The 25,187-nt window shown below is 39.9% G+C and overlaps 1 protein-coding gene across 2 annotated transcripts; it reads right to left on the bottom strand.

The window, feature by feature from the left end:
• Positions 1–148: 148 nt before the first annotated feature.
• Positions 149–18,050, bottom strand: chd2 (chromodomain helicase DNA binding protein 2). 2 transcript variants are annotated; one of them, XM_058076660.1, is made up of 38 exons: positions 16,924–18,050; positions 14,790–15,021; positions 14,609–14,695; positions 14,459–14,520; positions 14,045–14,161; positions 13,277–13,444; positions 13,022–13,161; positions 11,973–12,201; positions 11,786–11,886; positions 11,670–11,711; positions 11,426–11,604; positions 11,235–11,359; positions 10,953–11,169; positions 10,763–10,852; positions 10,495–10,685; positions 10,234–10,422; positions 9,997–10,159; positions 9,756–9,908; positions 9,052–9,123; positions 8,811–8,960; positions 8,555–8,703; positions 8,369–8,465; positions 8,196–8,291; positions 7,953–8,126; positions 7,714–7,883; positions 7,606–7,647; positions 6,363–6,502; positions 6,144–6,282; positions 5,910–6,060; positions 5,696–5,818; positions 5,484–5,603; positions 5,232–5,369; positions 4,482–4,598; positions 4,212–4,390; positions 4,025–4,124; positions 3,773–3,956; positions 2,207–2,453; positions 150–1,429 (listed from the first exon to the last, which is right to left on the bottom strand). In XM_058076660.1, the coding sequence occupies exons 1-38, from the start codon at positions 16,983–16,985 to the stop codon at positions 1,144–1,146; spliced, it is 5,421 nt and encodes a 1,806-aa protein (XP_057932643.1). In that variant the 5' UTR covers positions 16,986–18,050; the 3' UTR covers positions 150–1,143. The 2 variants fall into 2 exon arrangements, with proteins under 2 accessions (XP_057932644.1, XP_057932643.1); XM_058076661.1 differs by lacking the exon at positions 14,045–14,161 and having other exon boundaries at positions 149–1,429.
• Between the last annotated feature and the right edge of the window lie 7,137 nt (positions 18,051–25,187).

Below are 25,187 nucleotides of genomic sequence, written 5' to 3'. Positions count from 1 at the left end.
GAGGGTGGAATTGAACCCTAGTCTCCTAGCTGTGAGGTCTACGTGCTAACCACTCGATCACCGTGTAAGCACACATTTTAATATTATATTTTAGGGCCTTTATATATATATTTGTGGTGTATGAAGACAAAAATCACTGTCCAAATACTTGTGAACCACTTTAGTCCTTTGTGTACCAAAGTTTTATTACATATGTCCAAACATATGTACAGCACATTTGTCATAAAGAGTGGTTTCATCACAAATATAAATTATTTTCTTCAAGAACATATGATACAAGAACTGTAGCTTGCTTGACGTGGCGGAAAAAGACGAAGAAGATGAAGAAGAACAAGAGATGTGCTGCGAGAACACCTTTTTCTTATTCGTCAACACACATCATATAACATTATGGTCCCTTCAACACTTTTCACACCGCTTTGTCCTTAATAAATGTGACTGTACTTAATACTTAACACCACAATACTGAAGGGAGACAGACATGTAAATAAGGCACAAACGTGAAAGCAGAAGAAAGAAAGATTTGGCACTGGGAGCTTGAACATGATAATATCTTCCATGATTGGGAAGACCCGTCATAATACTGCGTTGTTGTTGTTATTTTGGAAAAAGGGATTTTTTGTCGTAGTGTTATGAGTGTTATGAGTATAATAAATACTGCATCTTCTATGTTCTTGGGAGAATGGTTACAGCAACCACATACATGATTATCAGTGATTTGAAAAAAAAGGAAGTGTACTGGCCTTTCAACTTTGGCCATGATTCCATTGCGCTACACGTTCAAGACAAATGCTTCAAAAAGGTGCACACGAGAACACATTGCGATGTACTCAATGACGTAAAAAGCTAAACACACAAAACAAAGAAAAAGTCATCATCGGCGTCATGGTTCCTTTTGGGAATACTCCCATAGATTTGTGTGTGGGGAAGAAAAGGCCAAAAAAAAAACCTTCAGGCACTTTTTGGATTGAGATCAGTCAACAGTTTGTGCATCCCTAAGAAAGTAGTCCATGGGACTAAGCATCTAATAGCATTCCATAGAGTCTTGTCTTTTCATGAAATAAGGATGATCTTTCCTTTAGGGTTTAGTGCCAGTGTTCGCTCAGGACTTACCTTCCAGCTTATCGTTGGCGACTCCAACATCTATGTCTTCCTCATGTTCCAGTTGGGGTCTGGAAGGGCGTTGGGGTCACCGGGTCGCTCAAGCGGTGAGCGGGAGTCGTGCGGCGACTTCTGAGCCTGCGGTGAGCGAGGATCGAGCAGCGGAGGAGGTTTTTCCGGGTGGAAGGGTCTGCTGTAGTGATCCGGACCGGGCAGACCGCTCGGCCTGTGATCGGGCATTCTGCGGAAGTCCTGAGTTGGGGCCTCCCGGCCCTGGTGGTAGTTGGGACGGAAGTCGTCTGGACGTCGTCTTTTGGAGTCCAGGTGTCTAAATTGTGAAGACAGATGAAAGGTTACAATGATACTTTTAAAGCACCATGCTAGTATGCTAGTTTTCTTTGTTTTATACATCGCTAAATGACAATGACATCAGATTACCGACACCCGGGGTAAAAAAAATATTTGATAATTATAGGTTATCACATGGTTTGTCTGGTATCAGGCCAGGTATCATGCCCCCAAGTGTCAGTATCAGACCGAGACTGAAGGTCGAGGGCTTATACTGGCACGTGGGCGCATGATACTGGGCCTGATACCAGACAAACCATGTGATGATCTTATTATCACATACTATTTAATCATGAGCTTATTATCACGTACTATTTAATCAAAAGACCATTTTGTTTCCAGAAAATGTTCAGTTTATTACATGTATTATATCTAAACAGTGTAAACACAACAATTGCAAAAATATTTCAACAATAATATTTTATCAACAGTCTTATCTTATCAATGTCTGACAATTAAAGTTCCATTAATCAAGTTTGGGTTTTTTGGTGACTGGGGAAGCACTAGGCACTCAGCACTCGTGCGCTGTTCTCTGATTGGTTGTTTCACGGGCACGATACCAGAGCAGCGCGCTCTTAGTGGACAGCTACAGGGGCTGATACTGGACATGGTTAAACTCTATATTTTATCAGTATCACTGCCCTGGGCTTTGACACAGTATCATTTCGGCCTTTTCCCGTATCATTCATGGGCGGTTTCTAGGGTACAGGGACAATTAATACTGTAGTATGTGATAATGTGTAGTGTTTAAGGTCACCTGTCATAGTATGGCCGGTGAGCCCTGTGGTCGCGGTCGTTGCTGTACTGGTCGTACGGCCTCTTGCGGGGGGAGCTGTTGTTACGGTAACCGCCCGAGCTGCGATACGAGTCCCCATGAGAGTGTCTGTCGCCATAGTGGTCCTTGTAGCGGTGGCCATCGTACGGATGATGGCGATCCCCCTGCCATGACTGGTTGCTGTTTCCAGGGTGGTTGTACTTGCGCTCTCTCTGCCAGTCTCCCCTGTCTGTAGATTTATGCACATTTTTTTTACTCCAAGTTGTTCAATAGCCTTTGGCCTGCCTTAGACCTCAGTCACATTTTCAGTCTGTCATTCTCAATAACATGATACACCCTTGTATGCCCTACCATGGTCTAGTACGGGGTGGGCAAACACATTCGGCCCGCCAAGCATTTGAATCCGGCACTGATGATAACGTGTAATACTACACACTCAACAGGGGCCCCAGAAGCACCCAAAAATGGCATAAAATGCCAGAGATTGAATTTTGTGATTTTTGACAAAAAAACGTAAGGGGGGGCGGGGGGTTATCATTTGTTTTTTTCAACTTGCTTCTAATGCACTTTTCTGGTCAAAAACACAGTGGAAACCTCACACACACTCAACAGGGGCCCCAAAAGCACCAAAAAATGGCATAAAATGCCAGAGTTTGAATTTTTAGATTTTTGACAAAAAACGTAAGTTAGGGTGTATCGTTTTTTTCAGTTTTTTTCAACTTGCTTCTAATGCACTTTTCTGGTCAAAAACACAGCGGAAACCTCACACACACTCAACAGGGGCCCCAGAAGCACCCAAAAATGGCATAAAATGCCAGAGTTTGAACTTTGTGATTTTTGACAAAAAACATAAGGGAGGGGGGGGGTGTATCGTTTTTTTCAGTTTTTTTCAACTTGCTTCTAATGAACTTTTCTGGTCAAAAACACAGTGGAAACCTCACACACCTCAAAAATGTCTTGCCAAATTCTAATGATTTTAAACATCACCAAAACTACTTTCCTAAGTGTTGATTTAGCCCAGGAGCTTACGATACTTCCGTCAACAACAGCAGCATAGAAACAGCTACAACAATGTCCGCTCTCATTTGGAAGGCTGTGTCTATCAGCACAAGACTTATAGGCTCCAGTCCTCGGGTAAAAAAGCTGACAGCAAACACGCATCTTGTTGAGTCTTTGGAGCTAAATTAATAGATCGGGATCCACTCTTCTGTCTGTTTCAACTGTGAATGATGCTGAGGCGAGTTGTGTTACTCGGCCAGATAAACTTAGTTTTCCTGTTAGCTGCTACAATAACAATATAGCTGCAATAAGCAAACTGTATGACACTTTTACAGATGAAATAAGACAAATTCTAGGTGGACTTAGAATTAAGCGTACAATAGGGTGCATATATCAAATATATAGTCTGCCCACCCCTGGGCTAGTATCACCCCTGACATAAATCCAGGTCTATTCTTGCAGATATCTGTTATTGTAAATTCTGATCTAATATTACCAAACTCTAGTATGGCCCCTGTTTACAAATTAAAAAATACTATGTCTACGTACCATCGTTGCCAAAATGCCGTTTGTTGGCCATGTTGTAGGGTTCCCTATGGTGCCCGTGTGGTCCTTGCTTTGTGGCGTGAGACGATGTCGACTGTGGACCCGAGGAATCCCGACTGGAACTGGAGGCTTCTGGTCGAAAAGGTTTAACTCTGCCTGTGGGGTCGTCCTTCTTCTTCTGTTCCTTCTGGAAATGTCCATTAAAAGTTGAAGATCTGTGGCAACAACCGGTTAAAACATGCTACAACTACTTGCCTCTTCATCATGTGATCGTTTCTTCTGGGCCATTTTATAAAGCTTATGAAGCTTTTTAGCCCCAAACTCTGTAAACTTGGACACAAAAATCCAGAGGTTTCTGTGGAAAACATAGCAATATTTACATATTAATATTGTGGATTAGATTCGTCAGTCCTGTGATGGTCATTATATGAGCTCCTTATACCGTCGCCATATCTTGACATGTTCGGGGTCGCTGTAGGCTTTAAGGCACTCTGTGATTCGGTCTCCGATCTTCAGCAGGCATGTGCGTGTGTGCTGGAGCTGCTCCTGGTCCGACAAACCCTCATCTGGTTTATCCAGCTGCTTTAAGGCCTTCTTCACAGGCCGCATCCTCTCTTTACACTAGATATAACAAAAAAATACAACGCTCACATAAAAAAAAACAAATAAACGTATAAAAACACAGTCAGCTTGTGTTGCACAACAAACTCACAATACTAAACGTCTCCTGGTCAAGTTCGTCGTCCTCCTTTCCTTCGATGGGAACAGGCTCAGAGCCTGCCGTGATGTGAACTGGCCCTTGGGTTTTCCTCCCTTTGGCTGCTTTAGCCTGAAGAATGCAAGATAATTCAATATGGAGCTGCTGTGCAAAAAAACAACAAAATACCCTACAATGTGAAGTTCAAATCCACAACATTGCCTAAAGGTTGAGCTCTATGACCATCAAAAGCAGTAGTGTCCCAAGTTTTTGTTTTTTTTTTTTAGTATAGAAAAATGAAAGGATGTGGGGGTTGGGGCGCCACATTGATACATTCTGTGTATTAAAAATGTGGGTTAATATATGCTGCGCTATCTACACCTTACCTTTCAGATACAGCTGATAAAGATAATGTGTCGAACTAGGCCTGTCACAATAATCAATAAATCAATTAATTGCAAAATGAATAAAAACACACTCGAGGCGGACTTGCGTACACACACTCAAGGTAGAATGTATAAACAACCTTTTTTTTTAAGGCGTGAATATTTTTGTCATTTTGGGTTTTGGTTACACATACTTTCCGATTTCAACCCACATTTGTATAGATGAGGTCGCTGGTCTGTAATTCGCTTCACACAAAGGTGAGCCACGGTATATGAAACATCACAATGGAGCATTCTCACTGTGTCAACATTGATTTGTTTCAGTTCTTGTATGCAATAGTATTACAGTAAGCATGTGTTTCATTAAAGGGGTGAATACCTTATCTTTTCTGCCCTTGTTGCCCTTCTTTTCTTTCTCCCCGTCCTTCTCCTTTTTAGGGGTTCCCTGTTTTTCTTTGTTCTCCTTATTGTCCTTCTTTTGCCTTTTCTTAGTTGGTGACCTCTCTGTTCCTTCCTCCTGAAAAAAACATGTTATTTATGTTTGTGTGTTGTCTCATCTGGCTTGTCGGTCCAGAACAAATTCCAAAAGACGTGTAAAAAAGGATGACTATCAGTTGTTGCGGTTACTTACCTTGAGTTCGCCCTCCTCCGATGGATTGTCTGACAAGCGTGGGGATGAGATGTTGTTACCCTGCTCATCCTTGACGAACTTCTCCTTTTTCACACGAGGCTTCCTTTTCTTCACTTTGACCTTAAAGAGAAAGAGGCGAGATGAGCATTGGTGCAAATTTAACAAGAACAGTGCTGAGCAGATTTCACATTGTGATATTAATTACAGCCTACCTCGTCCCCCGTTTTAGACAAATCTCCACTGTCTTGCTCCTTTTTGAGCAGCTTGAGAAGATACTCTGCTCGAGCTTGGAGCTGTTTGGCCTGAGGCTTCTTGCTTGGATCATCTGGAAGAATCTGTGTAGATATAATTAAAAATATTTTCCATCCACCATTCCAGAACAACAACAACAACACCATATAATATAGTTAAAGACAAGATATTTGCCTTCTCACTAAGCCTGAGGTCAGGATCGGTCTTGATCAGATCCCAATTGTTGAACCCGTGTTCGTATATTCCCAGTAAGAGCTGAATATCGTCCTCCACATTCCATTCCACATCAAAATGAGCTACCTTGACTCTGCATGTAAGCTTGAACCTGTTGCAAAGCATAACAGTGATGTATAAGACTTTCCCTGAATACATTAGTGTAGTTAAAGCAACTGAAGTGTGCATGCTTACTTATTCCTCTCATCCAGATTAGTTGGCACCGCTTTGTGCAAGGGCTCAAACTCCTCCTCATGCTGTATGATGGATTTGGCATTGACCTGCACCCCTGAGATCTTGATATTGATCCCTCGCCGTTTCCCGGGACCTTTAGCTGGGATCACAACAGTTTCAGTATACAAAATCATTTTTGAAATATAAACATAGATGAGTAGGCAAGTCCATCCAGTTTACCTTCAACTGGGTTCTCTTTCAGGTTTTCCTCATGTTCTTGCACTGCAGCCACACAACTAGTGTGAATGAGCTCGCCAAGTCTCTTAAGGTCTGCTACTGACTTGTCCACCAGTTCTGAGTCTCGTGCAATTGCCTCTAACCTGGACACAACAAAAGGATTTTTATTGGAGGACTGGAAAAATATACTGCATCATGGTTTAACAATTGCAGGATGTGTAAATATACACTGCCAGATATACTGCCAGGAGAATAGCTAGTTACTCAACTGGAGAGTATCATGCCTCTAATAGGGGTAAAATATACAGCTCAAAAAAATTAAGGTAACACTTTAACAACGCAATGTAACTCCAAGTTAGTCACAGTTGTGTGAAATCAAATGCGGAGGCCTCACACAAAACTGGGCCTTATTTTGCCTTGTTAAGGACATTACACCAAAGTTGGACCCACCTGTAGTATGTTTTTCCACTTTAATTTTGAGTGTGACTCTACTAAATCTAATAAATTTGATTTCCATTGATAATTTTTGTGTGATTTTGTTCTCAGCACATTCACCTGTGTAATGAAAAAATAAGTATTTCATAACTATAACAATAATTATAGTTGCACATGAGTAAAGACACACCAGGTGTAATTTTTTTGCGTCTATCACTTGACCTTTTTGTTCGATAACGCTCAGGAACTTTCCTAAAATTTAAGGATGACTGTATCCGGCCTCTGCAGCAATGGCACGCTGCGAGAGGCCTTGCTCATGCAGCTCGATGATTCAACGTTCAAGAAGAGAAAGCTTCTTAGCTTTAGTCATCAGAGAGGCATGGCCGTGTGAATGCCTTTCAGAAAATGAGAATTTTGAACATATGTTGGCTTACAGAGGAACCGTATTTGCTGAAATGGCTTGTTAAATTCATCAATGTTGCTTGTCGCAATTTTATGACTTTGGTGCTTAAAAGGGTTAAATTATATACTGTATATATTTTAATATGCAAGTGACATGACATGACATGACACAATGATAATCTTAGTGATAATTGTCTTTTATTTTAAAGTCAAAAATATCAAATACCGGTCGATAATTAATAGTACAACTACGACTATCGCAAAATTTGTTATGACAGGCCTACCCCATATCTACTTGAGGTGTGGCATGTATTTTTCAAGCGGACAAACCCTGTTGATTAATTGGGGCATGGCACGTTAGATCAAAGGCGAAGACTCAAAGAAGTTTGGTACTGAACGGCACTCTTACCTTTCAAGTGGAGCTCCGAACTTCTTGTAAGCCTTAATGAACCTAGAATATGATAAAGAACATTGTTAAGTCTAAGAAAAAAAAGAAAATTAAATAAAAACATTTTACCTGCGGATCTCGGCGTCTGTGAAACCCTCCACATTATTTTTGCGGGCTCGTGGTCTGCCTCTCTTCTTTGGCTTCTTATCTTCATCGCTGTCATCTGTCTCACTTTCAGAGCCGGAGGAGTGCTGTTTCAGCTTGGAGCCGACATCACTGTCGCTGTCATTGGCCTGAGCCTGTCACAACAAAGAGGTCACATTAGGAATTCAAATACAACTGTTATTGATTATGAACCAGTAATTTACCCGCTTGTTTGAACTCCTGCTTCTGGGCAGTATGAAGACATCCATTTCCCGCTGCTTCTCCTCCTCCTCTATTTTGCGGCGCTGCTCCTCTGGGATGATGTCATCCCAGTCTCGAGCAGGTTTCTCCTCAAAGTCGGCGGGAATGCTTTCCTCCATGCTGGAAAAATTGGCCACCTGAAAAAGTATATCATGTTTAATAGCAATATTAATGAAACTATTTTAAAGACAAAGTGCAGGAGGCACCTTAAACTGAGAAAGAAGCTCATCAGTTGCACTCCCTGGTCCTTGGTCACTTTCTCTTGTTTCAGCCAACCTAAGAATTTCATCAATGTCCATCTCCTGCAGAAACGGAAAACACTTTGGTTTGAGAAGTGAAAGGTGACATCAGTTTTAGGGTGCTGATGATGATTAAGTACCTGTGGTTCAGACTCTTCTCCCTCTGCCTCTTTAAAGAGTTCTTCTGCACCAAACTTGAGAATAGCAGTGAGCTCTTCCTTGTTAAATGGGTTGGAACTACAAGACAAAGTAACCACATGCTCAAGTGTGATCAATTCTGACAATGAAAACAGGAGTAAATCCAAAAACTTTTAGAGAGGTCTTACTTTGTGTTGCCAGAGTTGCTGTCCAATACAGTTCGACCAGTCGTGTCCATTCGCTGGATGACCAGGTGGTCCAAAACCATCTTCTTCTTTGCCCTCTCAATAATGTCCTCCTCAACTGTTCCCTTGGTAACCAGTCGATATATATTCACCTACAACACAAACAATAAATGCTTATACATGACCACAATGTATGCCAGGTCATCTGCTAGATTTGCATGCATTTTAAATAGACTATTTATTGTCAGCCACTCTCTACCTGTTTCTTTTGTCCGATCCTATGAGCCCTGGCCTGTGCCTGCAAGTCATTTTGAGGGTTCCAGTCCGAGTCAAAAATGACAACAGTGTCAGCCGAGGCCAAGTTTATTCCTAAACCTCCAGCTCTCGTAGACAATAGAAAGCAGAAGTCCTGAAGAATAGATGTTAACATAGATGTCAGGGATTATCCAGTTATATTATGATTAATAACAATTCAGACTTAAATCTTCCTAAACTCATACCTCAGAGCATTCTGCATTGAAGTGATCAAGGGCTTGCTTTCGGATTTCTCCTTTAATGGACCCGTCCAGTCGCTAAAGAGAGGAGAGACAAACATGGATCTCTACCTTTGAATTCTTCAAGGCTGGCCAGCATTCACTGTAAAGCTATCTACAGTCATCACAACAAATAGTCAGCTGAAATGCACAGAGCTGAGAGACCTGCAAGAGTATAAAACTACCCGCTGGTATAAATAACCACATGAACTCTCAGCCTGGCCAAGTATGTGTGCAACAACGCTGATATCTGATCTTCTATCCAAGTTAACACATTAGCCGTAACACCCCGTCAGCAATGAGCACAACTGTCAAAATCTGAGTAGACCTTTATGTAAGCTTTTGATCTAAAAATAAAAATATACCTACTGTATAAAGATTATTCAGTTTAACGAAACAAAACTGGCCTTGTATAGTGGTAAAGACAGTACAATGCCCGCCCAAAATGGGGCCCACACCTCAGAACAGCCGAGAACCTTTCCATGCCCACCGTGGACTGCTATCGCCACTTCCCTCAGGAAAGAGGTTTCACAGCCTTTGGAGCAGATTGCTGCTTGCCAGGCATCTTCAAAGGGTAACTGGTGTCACTTAATTTTAGCTTTAATTAGCTGATTCAGTGGTTAACATTTCTTTATACATGTTTAGTGTGTGTGAAGTGTGAAATCTCATACCTGGAATGGATAGCGTTTCTTAGCAAGGTATTCAGCCAGAATGTCCAACATTCTGACCATTTGCGAAAAGATCAGCACTCTGTTGCCTCTCTCTCTGAGCCTGGTCAGCAGCTTGTCAAGCAGCACCAGCTTTCCACTGCCCCGCACAAGACTCTAAGAAACCCAAACCAGTGTGATCATGCAACCATTGTTGCCTGTGGTGATGCTTGGAGCTAGAGAGGTCTCACTGGATGAAACATACCTGTAGGTGTTCCTGTTGGGTTTCAGCCTCTCCGTCCTCAGGCTGTTTGATGAGGAAGCCGTGGTTACAGCACTTTTTCAGCTCCATAACGATGTTCAGAAAGCCTGTGGAGCTGCCCCGGGTGCCTTTAGCAAGAGCTTTGTAATTCCGTGTTAAAATCCACCTGTGAAAGTAGAAGAAGGAAATGTAGCTTCTGCATTGTTTCAGTATGAAGTCGCTCATGTGATAGGATCCTACTTGTAAAATTGTTTCTGCTGCGCCGTCATGTCGACACGTAGAATCTGCTCCACCTTGGCAGGGAGTGACTTCTCCACATCCTTTTTGACACGTCTGAGGAGGAAGGGCTCAAGAACTTTGTGAAGACTCTGGTAGCCATTCTCACGTCCTTTGCCATGATCGTCTTCAAAATCCTCCCACGAGTCAAACCTGAGTGTACAACATAAGTTGAAACAATGCATCCTTGTCAAGAGGACATTTAAGAGCAGAAGCAGCGCATACTTGTCTGGCATGAGGAAGTGCAGCAGAGACCAGAGCTCTTTGAGAGAGTTCTGCAAAGGAGTGCCTGTAATGAGGAGTCTGTGGTTGGACCTGAACTCCATTAAGGTTTTGTATAAGAGGGAATCATCGTTCTTCAGCCTGTGAGCTTCATCCACACCCAGGAAAGCCCAGTTGATGTTACCAAGAACCCCCTGGAGAACAACATTGTGAAATATCTCAATCTGATATACATGGAAAGGATACAAACTCAATTCAAACCAGAATCTACCTTGTCTTTGAGGAGAATTTCATAAGTGGTTAACAGTGCATTGAATCGGATTCTTTTAGTTTGATGGTTCACCCACTCATAATCACGGATCTATTTGCAGTAGAAGAAAAAATACAAACTGAGCACATGATCAAGAACATTATCATTCCAGATGAACTTCAATAAAAAACGCTTTGTTTGCATAAGTTACCGTTTTTCTGCTCATGACATCACCGAGGTAGACCACTACATTCATGTCGGGGGCCCAAGTGCTAAACTCCCTCTGCCAGGAGGTCAGTGTGGACAGGGGCACCACCAAAAGAAAGGGCCCATACAGCTGATGCTGGTGGAACAGGTAGGACAGGAAGGAAATGGTCTGGATGGTCTTACCCAGTCCCATTTCATCTGCCAAGATGACGCTATTACACCTGCAGAATAGAAGATTCATTTGTATGTCAAAACTGTGTCTGTCATAGTCATCTTCATTACGCACCTGCACCAAGAATGAGCCAACCAGTTGAGGCCAGCCAGCTGATAGTCTCTCAGCTCCAGGTTCTCATCTCCAATATACGATGGCTGCTTCTTCAGAGCAACAAATCTTGGTCTTTGTTTCAACACCTGACAAAGCAAGATTCTTTAGAGACAATATGACGTTAAAAGAAAGAAGCATGAGTCAACTTCTACCTTGCAGTCTTTAGAGGGGACCGTTTTGCTGGAATTGCGGTTCATGAAGCTGTCTATGCAGTGCTGAAACTTCTTCATCACCAGAGCGCCGTCCTCCCAGCTGCACTCTGAGTACGGTAAGCCCATCCACTTGCATAGGTACTCTGGCTCGTTGGAAGATGGCATCTTGTGACTGTGAGCTGGAAGGGTTTAACATTTTACTGCTGTGCTCCAACCACAGAGTCTTCGATATGTACTGACTTACATGGGAAGTCAGAGGATCCATGTAGTTTCCCTGTTTTGGTTGCTGGTGATGATAGGAATCAAATGAATATGTGGCTACATGACTTCTATATCCAGCATTAACAGACGAGCGCTTACCGATGACACGCTCTACAAACTGGAACTGTTTGTTCAAGTCTGAAATCAACTCCTGCTGGCAGTTATGGAATTCCACATCCTCGGGAGAAGCCTTCCTCAACCTACAATGTTTAAAAAGTCTTCCATTTTAAAAATTGCTATACTTCATGACTATAAATGAGACATATTTTGAGCTGTATGTTTTTACCATGAATCAAGCTCATCCATCTTCTTTTTGTAGTTCTCCAGCTTCTTCAGGCCCTTGACCTTCTGCTGGGTCAGTGAATCTAGACTCTCCCATGTGTTGTGGATGTAAGACCAACCCTTCCATTTGATCAGATACTGAGTTTCTCTTTCATCTTCATTGTTGGAGTCAAAGCCTTCGCATGGGTCTCCATTCTCCTCCATGGCGTAAATGGTCGTGGGAGCTCCCGTGGCTTAGAGTAGAAAGGAAGGATAACACATTTAGAAGTTGATACATTTGCATCAACCCCATTGTATACGCCTCACATTTTAGCAACTGTTGCATTGTACATAGAAAGGGCAATATTATTGCAATTAAACATGGATATACTTTTATCAGCTTATACAGACATACTTTGCTCACCACCATGTTTAACTGTAGTCAAGGCACAATTATCTTGTGTTGCCAGACGCTAATGGTTATATGTGGTGTCATTTTTATTGGATAGTAAATCTATACTGGTTCCAAGCTGCACATCGACTAGTATATGAAAGTGTCATTTTTTTTAATAGCGTTGTCCCTTGAGTAGCTAAACCAGTGTTTCGCATACATTCATTTGTGACAGTCCACCATTAATACATTCGGACCGCCACAAATAGATTTGGCACTACCCGTTTCCCATCACATTATAATGAGCCTGTGAAAGTAGCTTGTTGTTCCAACTCCTTACAGTAGATAGCATCCTCATATAACACATCTTATGCACCCCCTCTGCCACAAAATAAGAGCTAGCAAAAGAATCAGTGTTGGCAACTTAGCGACTTCGACACTATATTAACTGTAGCAAATAGTACATTTGCAAAAACAGTCTCCACACCTATAACCATGAACTAAAGAAGGCAAGGCAAGCATTCTTCTCAGAGATTATCAACAGAAACTGTAATAATGCCCGCACTTTGTCTACTCCAACACTGCAGCCCACCATAGATACATTACAGTCCTGGGAATCCCGGTATACTGTATTAAACATAGTTGCTGAGATGTGCAGGGTGCAGCAAAGACGTATGTATCACCTCCTTTTTTGGCAATCCTGGTGTCCATGACTTTCTCAATGGTCTCGCTGTCATCATCCTGCTGCTCCTCACATGCGTCACCCGTCATTTCAATCAGATCATCAGAGTCTGTTTCAAAGTCATGTTGGTCTTCTTTATAGCTACAATACAGAAGCAACACTTATAAATACAAACCATATCTTTGATTTTGAACCGTGGATGAAGTTCAATAAAATAAAATAAAATTATAATAAAAAAACTGTTTTAGAAATGTACCTTTTGACTTTGGTCGCCCCTCTGCGACGAGTTTGTCTCTTCGGGGTATCCTCGTCATCATCGTCCTCGTCGTCCTCATCTTCTTCCTCTTCCTCGGGTGAGGACTCCTGTTTCCTGGACCTCTTTCCTTTCTGGGACAGTTTTTTGTTTGAGGATTTTGTCTGAGGCCTGTAAAAGAACACAGAAAAAAAGAGTGGCCAACCCCCTTAGTGACAGTGAACTAAATATTCGGCATATATTTTAACATTCTGAAGCCTATGCCCCATCCTCCTCAACAAGAAAAGTAACAAAAGTTGGAAAAAAGCCAACACTGTAAAGTGAATGGATGGACCAATAAATGTTCATTCTTCCAGAATCAATCTTCCGGTGCCAAACTGCTGTGTCTCATATGCTCTGAAATTGTAGCACTGGTCGTAAGTGCAAATGTGCCATGACATTACCTGACGAAACAGAAATCACTGGTGGTTAAGTATCCACCCAAGTCTGATGTGAGAGCGCGGAAAATAACGTTGCTAACATTTCATATATAATTCATATATAAGATAATGTGATATAAGTTGCACATAAGATAATGTGCAACTTAATGCAAAATAAGGTCCAAACATTTACTGAGGAAAGAAATTGCAATAATGGACCATACTCAATTTTAATTGAAGACCCCTGATATAGACCAGTCAGAAGAAAAAGAGAAGATGCAACACAAAACGGAATGAAATGAAGACGACCAGCTGGTAGCTGTCTGACGGCCAAGCCTCGCTAAGCTCTTACCTTCTAGCAGGAAGTCGTCTGGATCTAACTTTTTTCTCTTCCTGCTCACTGTCTGAACTGTCGGACGCTTCTTCTTCCTCGTCATCATTTGAGTCATCATCATCTTTCCAGATATTTCTTACAACAAAGAAATGCCACAAGTTCACCCACACGGCCCATCAACCAATTTTGATGTTTTTTTCCCCCAATTAGCGGCCATCAGGTGTGGTTAAGACAATTTGATCAAGAGAGCAGTCAGACCGGAGATCAGTGGAGGGCATCAGCTCCTAACTGACTGGAACTAACTACATTATTAGCAAACAGATGAGTAGAAATAATAGGAATCACAATATGAGCATGTGCAAACACAAACAATGATATGGTATGCAGTGTGCAGTAATAACCGTAAGAGGGATACAACCTTACAATACTTACTCCTTCTTTTTAGCACGAGAGGTTCTTCTTTTTGGACTTTCACTCTCCGAGTCACTGCTACCCTGTTGAGCGCACAAAACCATTTTAGCTCCTTCCTACGGTTGGTCAACTCTCCATTCAATGGATTTCTAAGTTGTCTCTGTTGTTTACCCCAGCGCCAATGTTCAAGCGAGATGGTTCTTGTCGACTGCGATTTGACCTTCTGATCCCATACACGTCTGGATGCTCCTCCCACATCTGTAGTTAAAAAGCAGCAACTGTCAGGATAACCACTATGATGGCTGCATCATATCACAAATAGAATTAAGTTGTCTTTGTGGTGCCTCTTTACCTTCTTGACATCAGCCTGCCGTTCCTTCTTCTTCGCTGGTTTGTCTTTGGCCTCCGTAGTAGCTTGCCTTTTGGACTCTGCAGACTCACTGCCCGACTCTGAGTGACTCTCAGAGTCGCAGGAGCTGTTGGTCTCAGAGTTGCGGGATTGTTGCCTCACACTTCCACGCTCGCTCTCCGACTGGCTGCATGACTCCGACCCGGAGTGGTTGGATTCTTCGGAGGCCGAATTGCTGCAGGAATGAGATGGCGTGCCATGTCATATGGGTTGTAATTATGGCTGTTTGATAAATATCTATTCATTTATTATAATTAACCCAATTATTACAAATTCTTTGGAAAATGCCACGTGACTTCAAACCTATGGATGGCTTACACAAGATGATCCACTAATAGTTAGCGGCTTACACAAGATGATCCACTAATAGTTAGCCCCTGTTTATTAAGCCCTCCAAACCTCGACACATGGGGGCGCTGTTTACCCTCTCAACAGTCGAAACCTCATTTGTAAAATGTTAAACTCAAACATAAGAATATTATTGGCGCCATTACAACAACCATGCACCTGGCAATAGAAGGAATAACTAATTATATTCCTCAACAAGTGACATTAGCCCATGACCTCTACCACAACGCCCAAACCCGGAAAAATAGCTTCTGCTGATTCAAAGAGAGGGCGGGATGATAGAGAATGTCGAAATTTTACTGGTTGATGCGTTGTTGGGCGGTGGAACAGCCAATGGTGATGCTCCAAAGAGGTTGTCTAACGAATAAACACTTCCGGTTCCTGAGCCACGAATACTTTCATCATTCTAGTGTGCAAACTCAGCAAGGCCCCTTTAGAGATGCTCATGAGTGTTACAAAATATTAAGTTAAGAGATGTCACTGTATTTCTAACGTTTTTGATTCCTGCTCCCCAACTATGTGTAAAAGAATGTTTGGCAGGATTATGACAAGGTTATCGATTTTGCCCTGACTAAAATGGCTGGCACAACAATACACACATATACTGGAAAGGAATGAAGTCAGTATTTAATGTAAACGTTAGTGTATTTATCTTAAAATAGTCTGTTATAAAGGGCAGATATCAATACTAATGGTGAGGATTTGTCATCAGCTGCAAATCTTGCAAATACTTGAATTATAGTGCTGTTTTAAGTAAATGTGCTTGTGTGGTGCTTGCCATCCCTGACAAAATGCAAATATTAGCTTCTTTTTAAAATGTTTTTATTCAGAAAAAAAGTAAAAATAGTTGAGATGCAAAACACTAGCAAAATGCAATTCGAAAAGTCAAACGTTTAACAGTCACAAAAACATTAATAGGCCAAGTAAAATCTGTGTATATTAACTGCAAAATATATATATAAAGGCTACAATGCAAATATTTTAATGACATGGAATAGGAATAATCAATATATGGTCTAGCATAAAGTAAACATAATTCAAATATGTTTGAAATTAACTACATTTCAAACGTGCATAAACATACAAGTAAAAAAACAAGAGAAATAAGAATTGGAAATTAAAAATTGCATGCAAGCACTGGCACAACTTAACTCACCAATGAGAATTTTCATGTATGCAAAGCAGAATATTTACAGTACATGTACGTGAAGCCTTACACACAAAAAATGGGCACTAGAAAACCCATAACATTGCATTTATATATATTCCCTCCCATGCATTTACACTATATACAAAGCGGATAAGCCACATTCAAATTCACGTTGCCCCCCGTATGTTTCAAAACTTCAATGTACATTTGGAAAAGCAAATAAGGCTAATACAAATGGTGCAATGCAGTACCACGTACTTGGTCATATTTATCGCTAAAAGGGCATAGTGTTTGCTTGCAATAACTATACGAAAGCAGTGCATTTTGCTGGGGGGTCGATCACATTCATCTCCAGGGAAATGATCTGGGAGCACAGGTCTGCAACCTCCCTATTTAGTGTCGGAAATGCTAGGAAAATCAGGGTGTGGCTATTAAACAATAGCAAGGTCATTGGTGACACTTGTGCACTTGGTCAATAACACGTCGCTAACATATAAACAGGTGATCAACCATGCTTGACAAGGTAAACAAAACCATGCCAGGAAAAGTGCATTTTAAAAAGGAGCATGTGTCCCATACCTGGATACATTGCTGTGAGCCGATCCTTCATCCTCCTCCTTTTTATTCCTGTTCTTCATCATTGAAAAAGGTGGTTCTTTAAAAATATAAATATATCCTCGGGAGAGGTGATGTCCTGGTATTTAGTGTCAAAAGTTACTGGAAGCATGAAGTATCACAGAAGTCCCTCAAGATTGCCTTCACTCGGGATCCAGGCGATGAGACGCGAAAGGAGAAAGTGGCATTAAATATAAGTATGCTATCATATCTATATGCACGTCGCTTATTGAAATATATACTCGCTAAAGACAGCTGCTAATCCATTAGCCTACATGTGCAATGTATCTGTTTCAATGTAGCCCACGAGCCGATTCGCATCAATTAATTCTAACTGCGTCATCAGAACAATGAGTGAAAAAAAGACTTTAAATGTGAAAAACAAATCGAAATACCCCAAACAATGTAAAGATTAGCAATCCGCTAGGAAGGTAGTAGCCGATAGAGCAGCCATTTCATTGCAATACGTAGTCATGCAAATGAAATAAATGGCTTATTCAAATCAAGACAAGCGGTAAACAAAAGTGACAATTTGTAGTTAATTACAAAAAATAATCAAGTTTCTAAGACATTCTAGGCCTCTCCGGACCTGGTCTGCTGTCTAGCCTCAGAGCAACAGAGGCGAGCAGCTCACTAAAAATGGAGGCGCGCCATGGCTGCCATAGCCCTGCATGGAAAACAACGACAAGCACTCCCACAGCCCAGACGATACATTCGACACGGACAAACAGCCCGAAAACACCACAAAAACAGCAGAAATCCCATTAAAATGTAGACCGAAAGACCAGACGCATCATTTTAAAGCGACCAGGCCGTAGACCGAGTCAACACACGGTCAAAAAAACGGTATGACGACAGCCCATAGCAGCCTTCCTAAGGATGATCCGCCATGTACAGCTCCTTCCTAGCTCTGAAAGCCTTTGATTGACGTTATTTCCATTTAGCCAACACTCAGGTGATGTTTAAGTCCCTCCCCTTCATCTACAACTTTTCTTTAAATAAACGTAGCCTTATTTTCATCACTATCCCACAAGCCTGAAAGTGAAAGCTTTGTCTCACTCCATTAGGTAGTGAAGACTACTAAGGATGAAAATATATTTTTGCTGCAATTACATCACTTCCTGCCTGAACAGGAAGAAGAACAGCCAGAAGCCATTTTAGAAATCTTTAGGAAACCATTTCAGTTCACAACAAATGCTATTTAACCATTGCTAAAGGTTGTGTTTTATTGATTAATTTTTGGCTTATTAGCTACCTGGACTAAAAAAAGGGACAGAATAAACGACTACAAAATAAACAAGTAATTTCTGCAAAGACGACAAATTGCAGAAATACAATATTACTTAAGACTTATCCAAGCCTTTTCACAATTATGTTTGCTTCATAACTAACCAGCCGAGCTTGATGGTTGTCAAATAATTAGTAAAGTTGTTAAAAAGTATAAACATAAAATTGAAAATATCCAAACATGAGGCTTGGGAACTATTTAAAATATCGTGCCAAACTGCCTTTATATATTGCACATAAAACAAAGTAAAGAAGAAAAATACAGGACATATACTTTATTTGAAAACAGCATCAACACCAATGTACAATTTTGTACGATGTACGATTTTGTGCTTCTCAAAAAACTTTAAGTATCGTCCATCACACAGAAAGCAATTGCGTTCCAATGTCCACGGTGTCTTTAAAAATGTGAAAATCCAAAACGTATTCCCATAAAAAAAAAAAAACTTTCAGCTTTTCAAAATTTGCCATCTTCACGTTTAAGAACGCTATCTTCACGTTTTAACAAGGCTGTCTCCATTGTCACCGAAATCCAGTTGAATCAGTTCTTGATGGGACAAAAAAAGGAAAGATTTTGTAAGCGCACAATACATTTAACATAATCACTCATTATCCAACAATTAAGAAAACTAGCAATGTTGATGTACACTTAAGTTGATGTTTGGTGATTGTTGGAAAATGCAATTCAACAACTGACCACCAGATGTTTGGCCTAGCCAACTTCACCGTTGAGTTAAGCCAATAGTGCTAATATGGAGTAACGAGTCATGGCTGAAAAGAGAATCAGCAGCAAAAAGCACCTGAAGATAATTGACCTTGATTTTACCAGAAGCCACCTTACTCAAAGAAGGACAATGAACTACTTGGCTATGCTTGCTACGGAATGAACAAATGAAAGTGATGTTTAGGAGTTTTTAAAAAATTATTCTAAAAATCCAATTACTGTTGAATCACCGTAACACACACCCTAATTATTGTATCTCTTGGTCATGCTTGCTGAGGCTAGAACCAACAAGCATGTAGTTTTGAAGTTTTATTTGGATGAAAATGTCTTGAGGGATATTTTTCATTGGGGGTTTCGCAAAAAAATGTGATTGTTAATCCCTCAACATTGAAACAGTGAAAGTTGCCCGTGTTGTTATGTTCAATGGGGTATTTAGATATCTTAAATTGCTTGAATCTATCCAGTATTCGTTTGTGGCTCCACATAACCTGATGAAGTTCATGGTATAGTAACTGCATATCATATAGGTTAGGTTGGTAGGTTGCAACAATGTCAATTTGAATTTGCCAAGTAAATAAAATTGAAAAACAGAAAACTATTGGCCGGATTTGTTTCCATCGACTTCACTGACAAAAATATGGCCACATAAAAGCTGTGACAAGAGATGCATCATCATCATCGTTGAAAACTAAACAAAAAAAAATCTTCCATACAAACTTGGAACTAGTCGTCCTGGTCATTAGATTTTTTGTCCAATGTTCAGAATTCAAATCTTTTATCAAGCAAAAAACAAATGATTTTCCCAACATTTAGTGGTGCAATAACAAATCAACTCAACTAATGCCTTACGGTCCATCCAGCGGTATTGGTCGAGTTTGCAGTTTGCACCCCGTAAACTCAATAGCAAACTATATGTGAAATAGTGTAATATACCATACCAGACATACAGGCATGTAATTCAAAATTAATTAGGTCCAAAATAAACAACATGGTACAATGCAGTATAATAAAATACATTGATTTAAATCCTCTTAAATGTCGCAAGCTACATTTTAAAATGGCGCCCTTTTGTTTTCTTCCCATTCAATTGGTACCATTTTAACAGAGAAAAAGTTTTTCTCTCGAAAACGTTTCTGCCAACCAATCAATAGACAGTTCTGTTTGTGATAGCTTCACCTCATTAAGTATATCAAAGCCCAATAAAAAGGGACACCGAAAAGTGCATTTGAAAGCTGTTGGTCTGATATTTGGGACACTTGGCAATGGAAATCCATAAAAATGTAAAGCATACCAAAGGGGACTGGAATGCACTGCTTGATGGAAACTGAGCTTATTTTAACTTTGTATGTTACTAATTTCAGTACCAAAATCATATGAATGCAATCTAGCAATTATGGAGAACTGAAGTCTTCTTGAAATATATAATCTCCTAATCCTTTGTCAAATTAACTTTTCTTCATGAAATGAAAAAACAAAAGCAAAACTGCGCAGAGTTAATCGATCTTAATTTGAAAACACCACCAGTCCATGTCTGTAGAAGGGACAAGTGAAATTGGCCTCATCAGATGTACCCGGATCCAAAATCTGAAAGGTTACTACTGAATGTGACTGACATAAAACCCTTCAGTCCATTGCAGCAATTTGATATGCTGCAGCAAATGCTATGTTGTAGATCAGTTGTTTAAAAAAAGTGTAATTATTTGAAAACAGCCTTGATGGTATGGATTGTATTTTAAACATTCACTTGTGGCCTCTGATAAGTAAGGCACTGTTTATGTTCTGTAAGTGGGGTTGCATTGCTTTTAGAAGGAATCCAGAGTTGCTCCTTGACTAGGAAATGTCATTGTTATTTGAGTTGTGTCAAGATATGCAGAAAGCATAAGTAAGCAAGTAGTGGCAGCCAACTGGTTGGTAAAAATCCATCAATTATGCAGTCATAAGTTATGGGATAATGGTGAAAAGTGCAGGTGGCATGAAAACTTAAAATTTGCATTGTTTACAACTATTTAATGAACTGTTATGTAAATGTGGCTTCTTTTCAATATGATGTAGTAGGTTGCACGGGCGTGGTGTAAGATATCCTCTAATTTGTATAATTGGGCAAGGGCACATGTGGTTGAAATGAAAAGTGACTTAAAAACATGAAAAGCAAAACAATTGTTGAGTAATGCTAATTAACTTTCTTCCGTCACTTCTTTTTGTGTGTGTGTGTGTTTTTTTTATGTCACAAACAAGACGGAGCTGCCTGTGAGTGCATCTCAGCAGAATCTGCTGCTTGTTGAGAAGAGCAATGTGAGCTTTATGGTAAGACTCCAAAGGATTAAATACGACCAGAAAAAGCTAGATTTTTCCACTTGTTGCTTAACAAAAACTAAACAGAAGATGGGTCTCAATACAGCAACAAGGATGCCAAGCTGGCAACATTGTTCTGAATCATCCTGCTGTTTCTTCTTATTCTCTGGCAGAACAGATGTATACGTATGTGGTGTGTTTACAAGCAGAGTTATGATGCCACCTACTCCATGGAGTTGTATTGCAATAAGCTGCATTCACAAACAGCCCCGTTGTACATTTCTAAACATGGGTGAATAGGTAGTGACAAATGTATTTGAAGTGGTCCAAATGTATTAGTAGGAGTCAGCCAAAAATGAATGTATGGAAACAGGGATGCGTTACTGTAGCGGGGTATAATTAAATGTCTAGGGGAGTGTAGAGTATGCTGTGCATGTGTGTCAGTCGTTTCTTTGGGATCTGCACGGGTTGTCTACTGCTAATCAATATTTCAAATGGCTTCTCCCCAATGGAGGGTTTTAAAAATATTCCCAGGTGAATATTTATTTCAGAAAAGGAAGACAAAGATCTTAGAAAACACCCAATGTTCAACTGGATTTTCTCCTATTTAAAAAGTTCTAATAAAGGTTATCTTGATGATTGAGAATTAAGTCACCGAAGTGTGCCATCCCATCAAGTGAATGTTACATTGACGAATTATGTAATTTCATTGTCCATCAGGCTTTGGCATATTAGTAAACTAATTATTCAGAGGGTTGCTCTATATGAGATCTTGTCATCGAATACTTTCATTGAGTCATTTTTTTGGAGGATCTAGAAATCATGAGTCTGCAAGTGTCTTTTCCACCAAGATACGTCGAGCTTCTTTCCTTCAATATACATTTCCATTGTCAAGTGTCCTAACACCCAACCTTACTATACATGTACCACTTTTCCATCCCCATCAGTTGTCGTACCAAATGCTGCCATTAAGTAATGCTACAATATTGAATGGATATTGTACAGGGGGAAATGCAAAACACAACATTAAGAGTACATGGTGATGATTCCAAGTTTATGCCTCTTGACAAACATCAGCAAGAATCCCTGTATGGTGGAAAGTGTTGTTCATCTATGGTGGAAAGTGCTGTTCATCTGTGAAGTATAATTACCGGTTGACCGCTTCAGCATTGGTGTACTAGTTTGTGCTCTCAGTGTCTCATTTTGGTGAACACTACCATTTGTGGAAATGTGGCACCAACTCAGACTTGGCAGTCACCATTTTGTCCATGTGAAATTTTTTTTTTTAATCTAAAACAAACTTGTAGGTCAAAATATTTACAAAAAGAAACAAACTGTGTTACTGCTATACTCCATACTGTTACTCCAAAATGTGTAAATTATTTCCATTATTGCTTTAAATATACCGCATTATTGCAATGCGATGTGTACCGTGGACTTGGTAACATGGTCCATATAAGGAGTATTCAAAAGATTGATCTAACATGTCTTGTATGTTTAGTTTGTGAAAACTCCATTGTCGGGATGAAACCAAGATTGACCTTAATGCAAATTATAACAAACCAATGTAGCGGAGAAACGCCGTTGTTTCCGATATGGTCTGGTAGCAAACATCATGATAAAGAAATTGTATATAAAACAGTAATCTCATTTCTATGCAATATTAATTTTCAATGTTGTGATCAATTTATTCATCAAAATCAAAGAGTATGTTAAACGATAATTAAAAAAAAAAACATACTTACAGTTCTACTCTGGAGCGAAATTTGTACGAACCCATCCGCAACATCGACATACCTTGGAGTCAACCCTTTAAATTAGAAAAGTTGAAGGTTACAGATTAAAAAATGCAATAGCGCACTCGACTGGCTACATGTCTGACAGTTACATCTTGACCTATGCTAAACATGCGTAAAAGATTAAAAATACGTACCATTTTTGTCAAGTCAGATGAGCTCTTTCTGCACAACATGGTGTGATCCACAGAGGGAAGTCCTTCAAAAATACAAAATGAATATATTTTATGAGCATTAACATTAATAAAACATACATACTTTGTGTTTAACGTTTTCAAGAACGTTAATACAATTGTGTGCAATGTTAAAATTGAGTAATTATCAAGACAAATTGCATTATTTGTTTGGGAAATGTGAGGTCTCTATAGCTTGGAAGATGATTCTATAGGGAATCGGTGAGTGAGGACATTTTTGTGTAATCTCTATATTCAACAATACATACGAAACGTAATGCAAAGATAGTTATGTATTACTTCAAGTGTTATTTGTCTAAAATGATACACAAGGAATCATCTTGTCTTGGAATTGTGGTTTTAGGAATATTTTTAAATATTTTTCTGAATTTAGTAAAATATCTATAATTGACTAATGACTAAAACATGATATTCATGTTATCTAAAATACTTTAAACGTGTATTGCATGTTTATTCTGACAAGGAAATGCAAAATGGATGTAGATAGGCTGAAATTACATCTTCATTCAGTCCTTTAAAGGGTTAAAAGCCAACACCCTATTTTGTATTTCGAAATATACTTATATTTTTTAACATTAAGGAGATAGATTGATTAACACACCAAGTACAATACATTTGGAAAGGTCTTAGGTGGATCTACTGTTGGAAATCACAATTTTAATTGTTTTGAACATTTTCACTATTTGTATAAACGTGATTAAATAGTATGAAATCACATTACACGATCTTAAATTGTTTCACAGTCACTACAGTCACCATGGTACTAAGCTATGTAGTTGAAAAAAGAGGATTTTAAGACATTTTTCTCCAGTATAGAATTACATAAAAAAGACTTAAAATGCATATTACGAAAAACAATCCAAATAACAAAACACATGTTGTGTTTGCCACCCTGTACCTGTACACGGGTTAAAAAACGAAACATTTGCTTAATTTCTTGATTTTATTCGATTAAAACCACACAGACGCATTTGCCCTTTCAAGGACAAAGGACATTTTAAATGCGTAGGTTCAAACACATCGAAAAACATCGAGCAAAAATGCTCCGTTCGAATATTTGTCATTGTAATTCAAAATAGAGTAAGCAAAGATGACATTTTCCGTCACAACAACACAATATATAGCACAGTTACACGGTTTATGGTGTTTTTCTTCATCCTTCAGCACACCCATGGCCATTTTTGCAAGACTGCGTCTCGCTGTCGTTCTTTCCACCATGTTGCCATACACGTCTTCGACGTATTTTACTCCTTTTAATGTGTAATTTTTCAAATTTTCTTACCCACATCCGCAGTTGGGACTATCCCGCGTCATCTACCCGGGTCGGCGTCGTGTTTTTGGCCAATATCGGGGTTTTTTTCGGTGGCATCGCTGGACGAGAGCTCCTCTCCATGTTGGTCGTCTTGCTCCCTGTGTTGCGTGTGCCGTCCTCTCTGCCTCTCCCGGAGCTGATATCCTTTAGCGGCTCTGCCCACTTTGCTTGCAACGTAAGCAAGCCTCCACTTCCTCTCCTTCCTCGTTTAGCTAGTAATGGCCGCCAGCTATAGTATGAAAACGTCGTCTCTTAATACCCCCTTCAAGCCAAAACAACTTTAAAAACATAAGCTCATGTTATTGAGTTATACATTTTAAAAGTAAATTGTTTTTTTCGCCAGTTGGGCGCCAAACGACTTGGGTAACAAGTTAAAATGGTAGCCTTTTAGATTCAAAATGGCGAACAGTTCGTTTTTTTCCCTCAAAACACTTTGCCACCTCAAGCTAATTGCATATTTTTAGAGAATTTTTTTACTTTTTGAAGTTTGAACATGAAAATTGATATTAGAATGATATTGAGTGCTTTAAGTTGTTATGTAAAAGCCATATTTTGTCAGTAAGAAGCCTTCTAATTTGAGCTAAATTACATAGAACATTTAAAAGTCCCATGTTTTGGAGACC

This window comes from Doryrhamphus excisus, chromosome 6 (genome assembly GCF_030265055.1).
Source record: "Doryrhamphus excisus isolate RoL2022-K1 chromosome 6, RoL_Dexc_1.0, whole genome shotgun sequence".
Classification (NCBI taxonomy): domain Eukaryota; kingdom Metazoa; phylum Chordata; class Actinopteri; order Syngnathiformes; family Syngnathidae; genus Doryrhamphus; species Doryrhamphus excisus.
Note: the sequence above shows the minus strand (reverse complement) of the source record. Positions and strands in the feature narration are given on the sequence as shown.

What these genes read in the sequence shown, in the direction of transcription:
- chd2 (XM_058076660.1), bottom strand. Translation starts at nt 16,985, where the DNA reads ATGATGAAGAACAGGAATAAAAAGGAGGAGGATGAAGGATCGGCTCAC. An exon ending in GGGGCGACCAAAGTCAAAAG is followed by an intron (nt 13,162 to 13,276) that starts GTACATTTCTAA and finishes TCTGTATTGTAG; the next exon opens with CTATAAAGAAGACCAACATG. An exon ending in TGGATCCTCTGACTTCCCAT is followed by an intron (nt 11,605 to 11,669) that starts GTAAGTCAGTAC and finishes AAACCCTTCCAG; the next exon opens with CTCACAGTCACAAGATGCCA.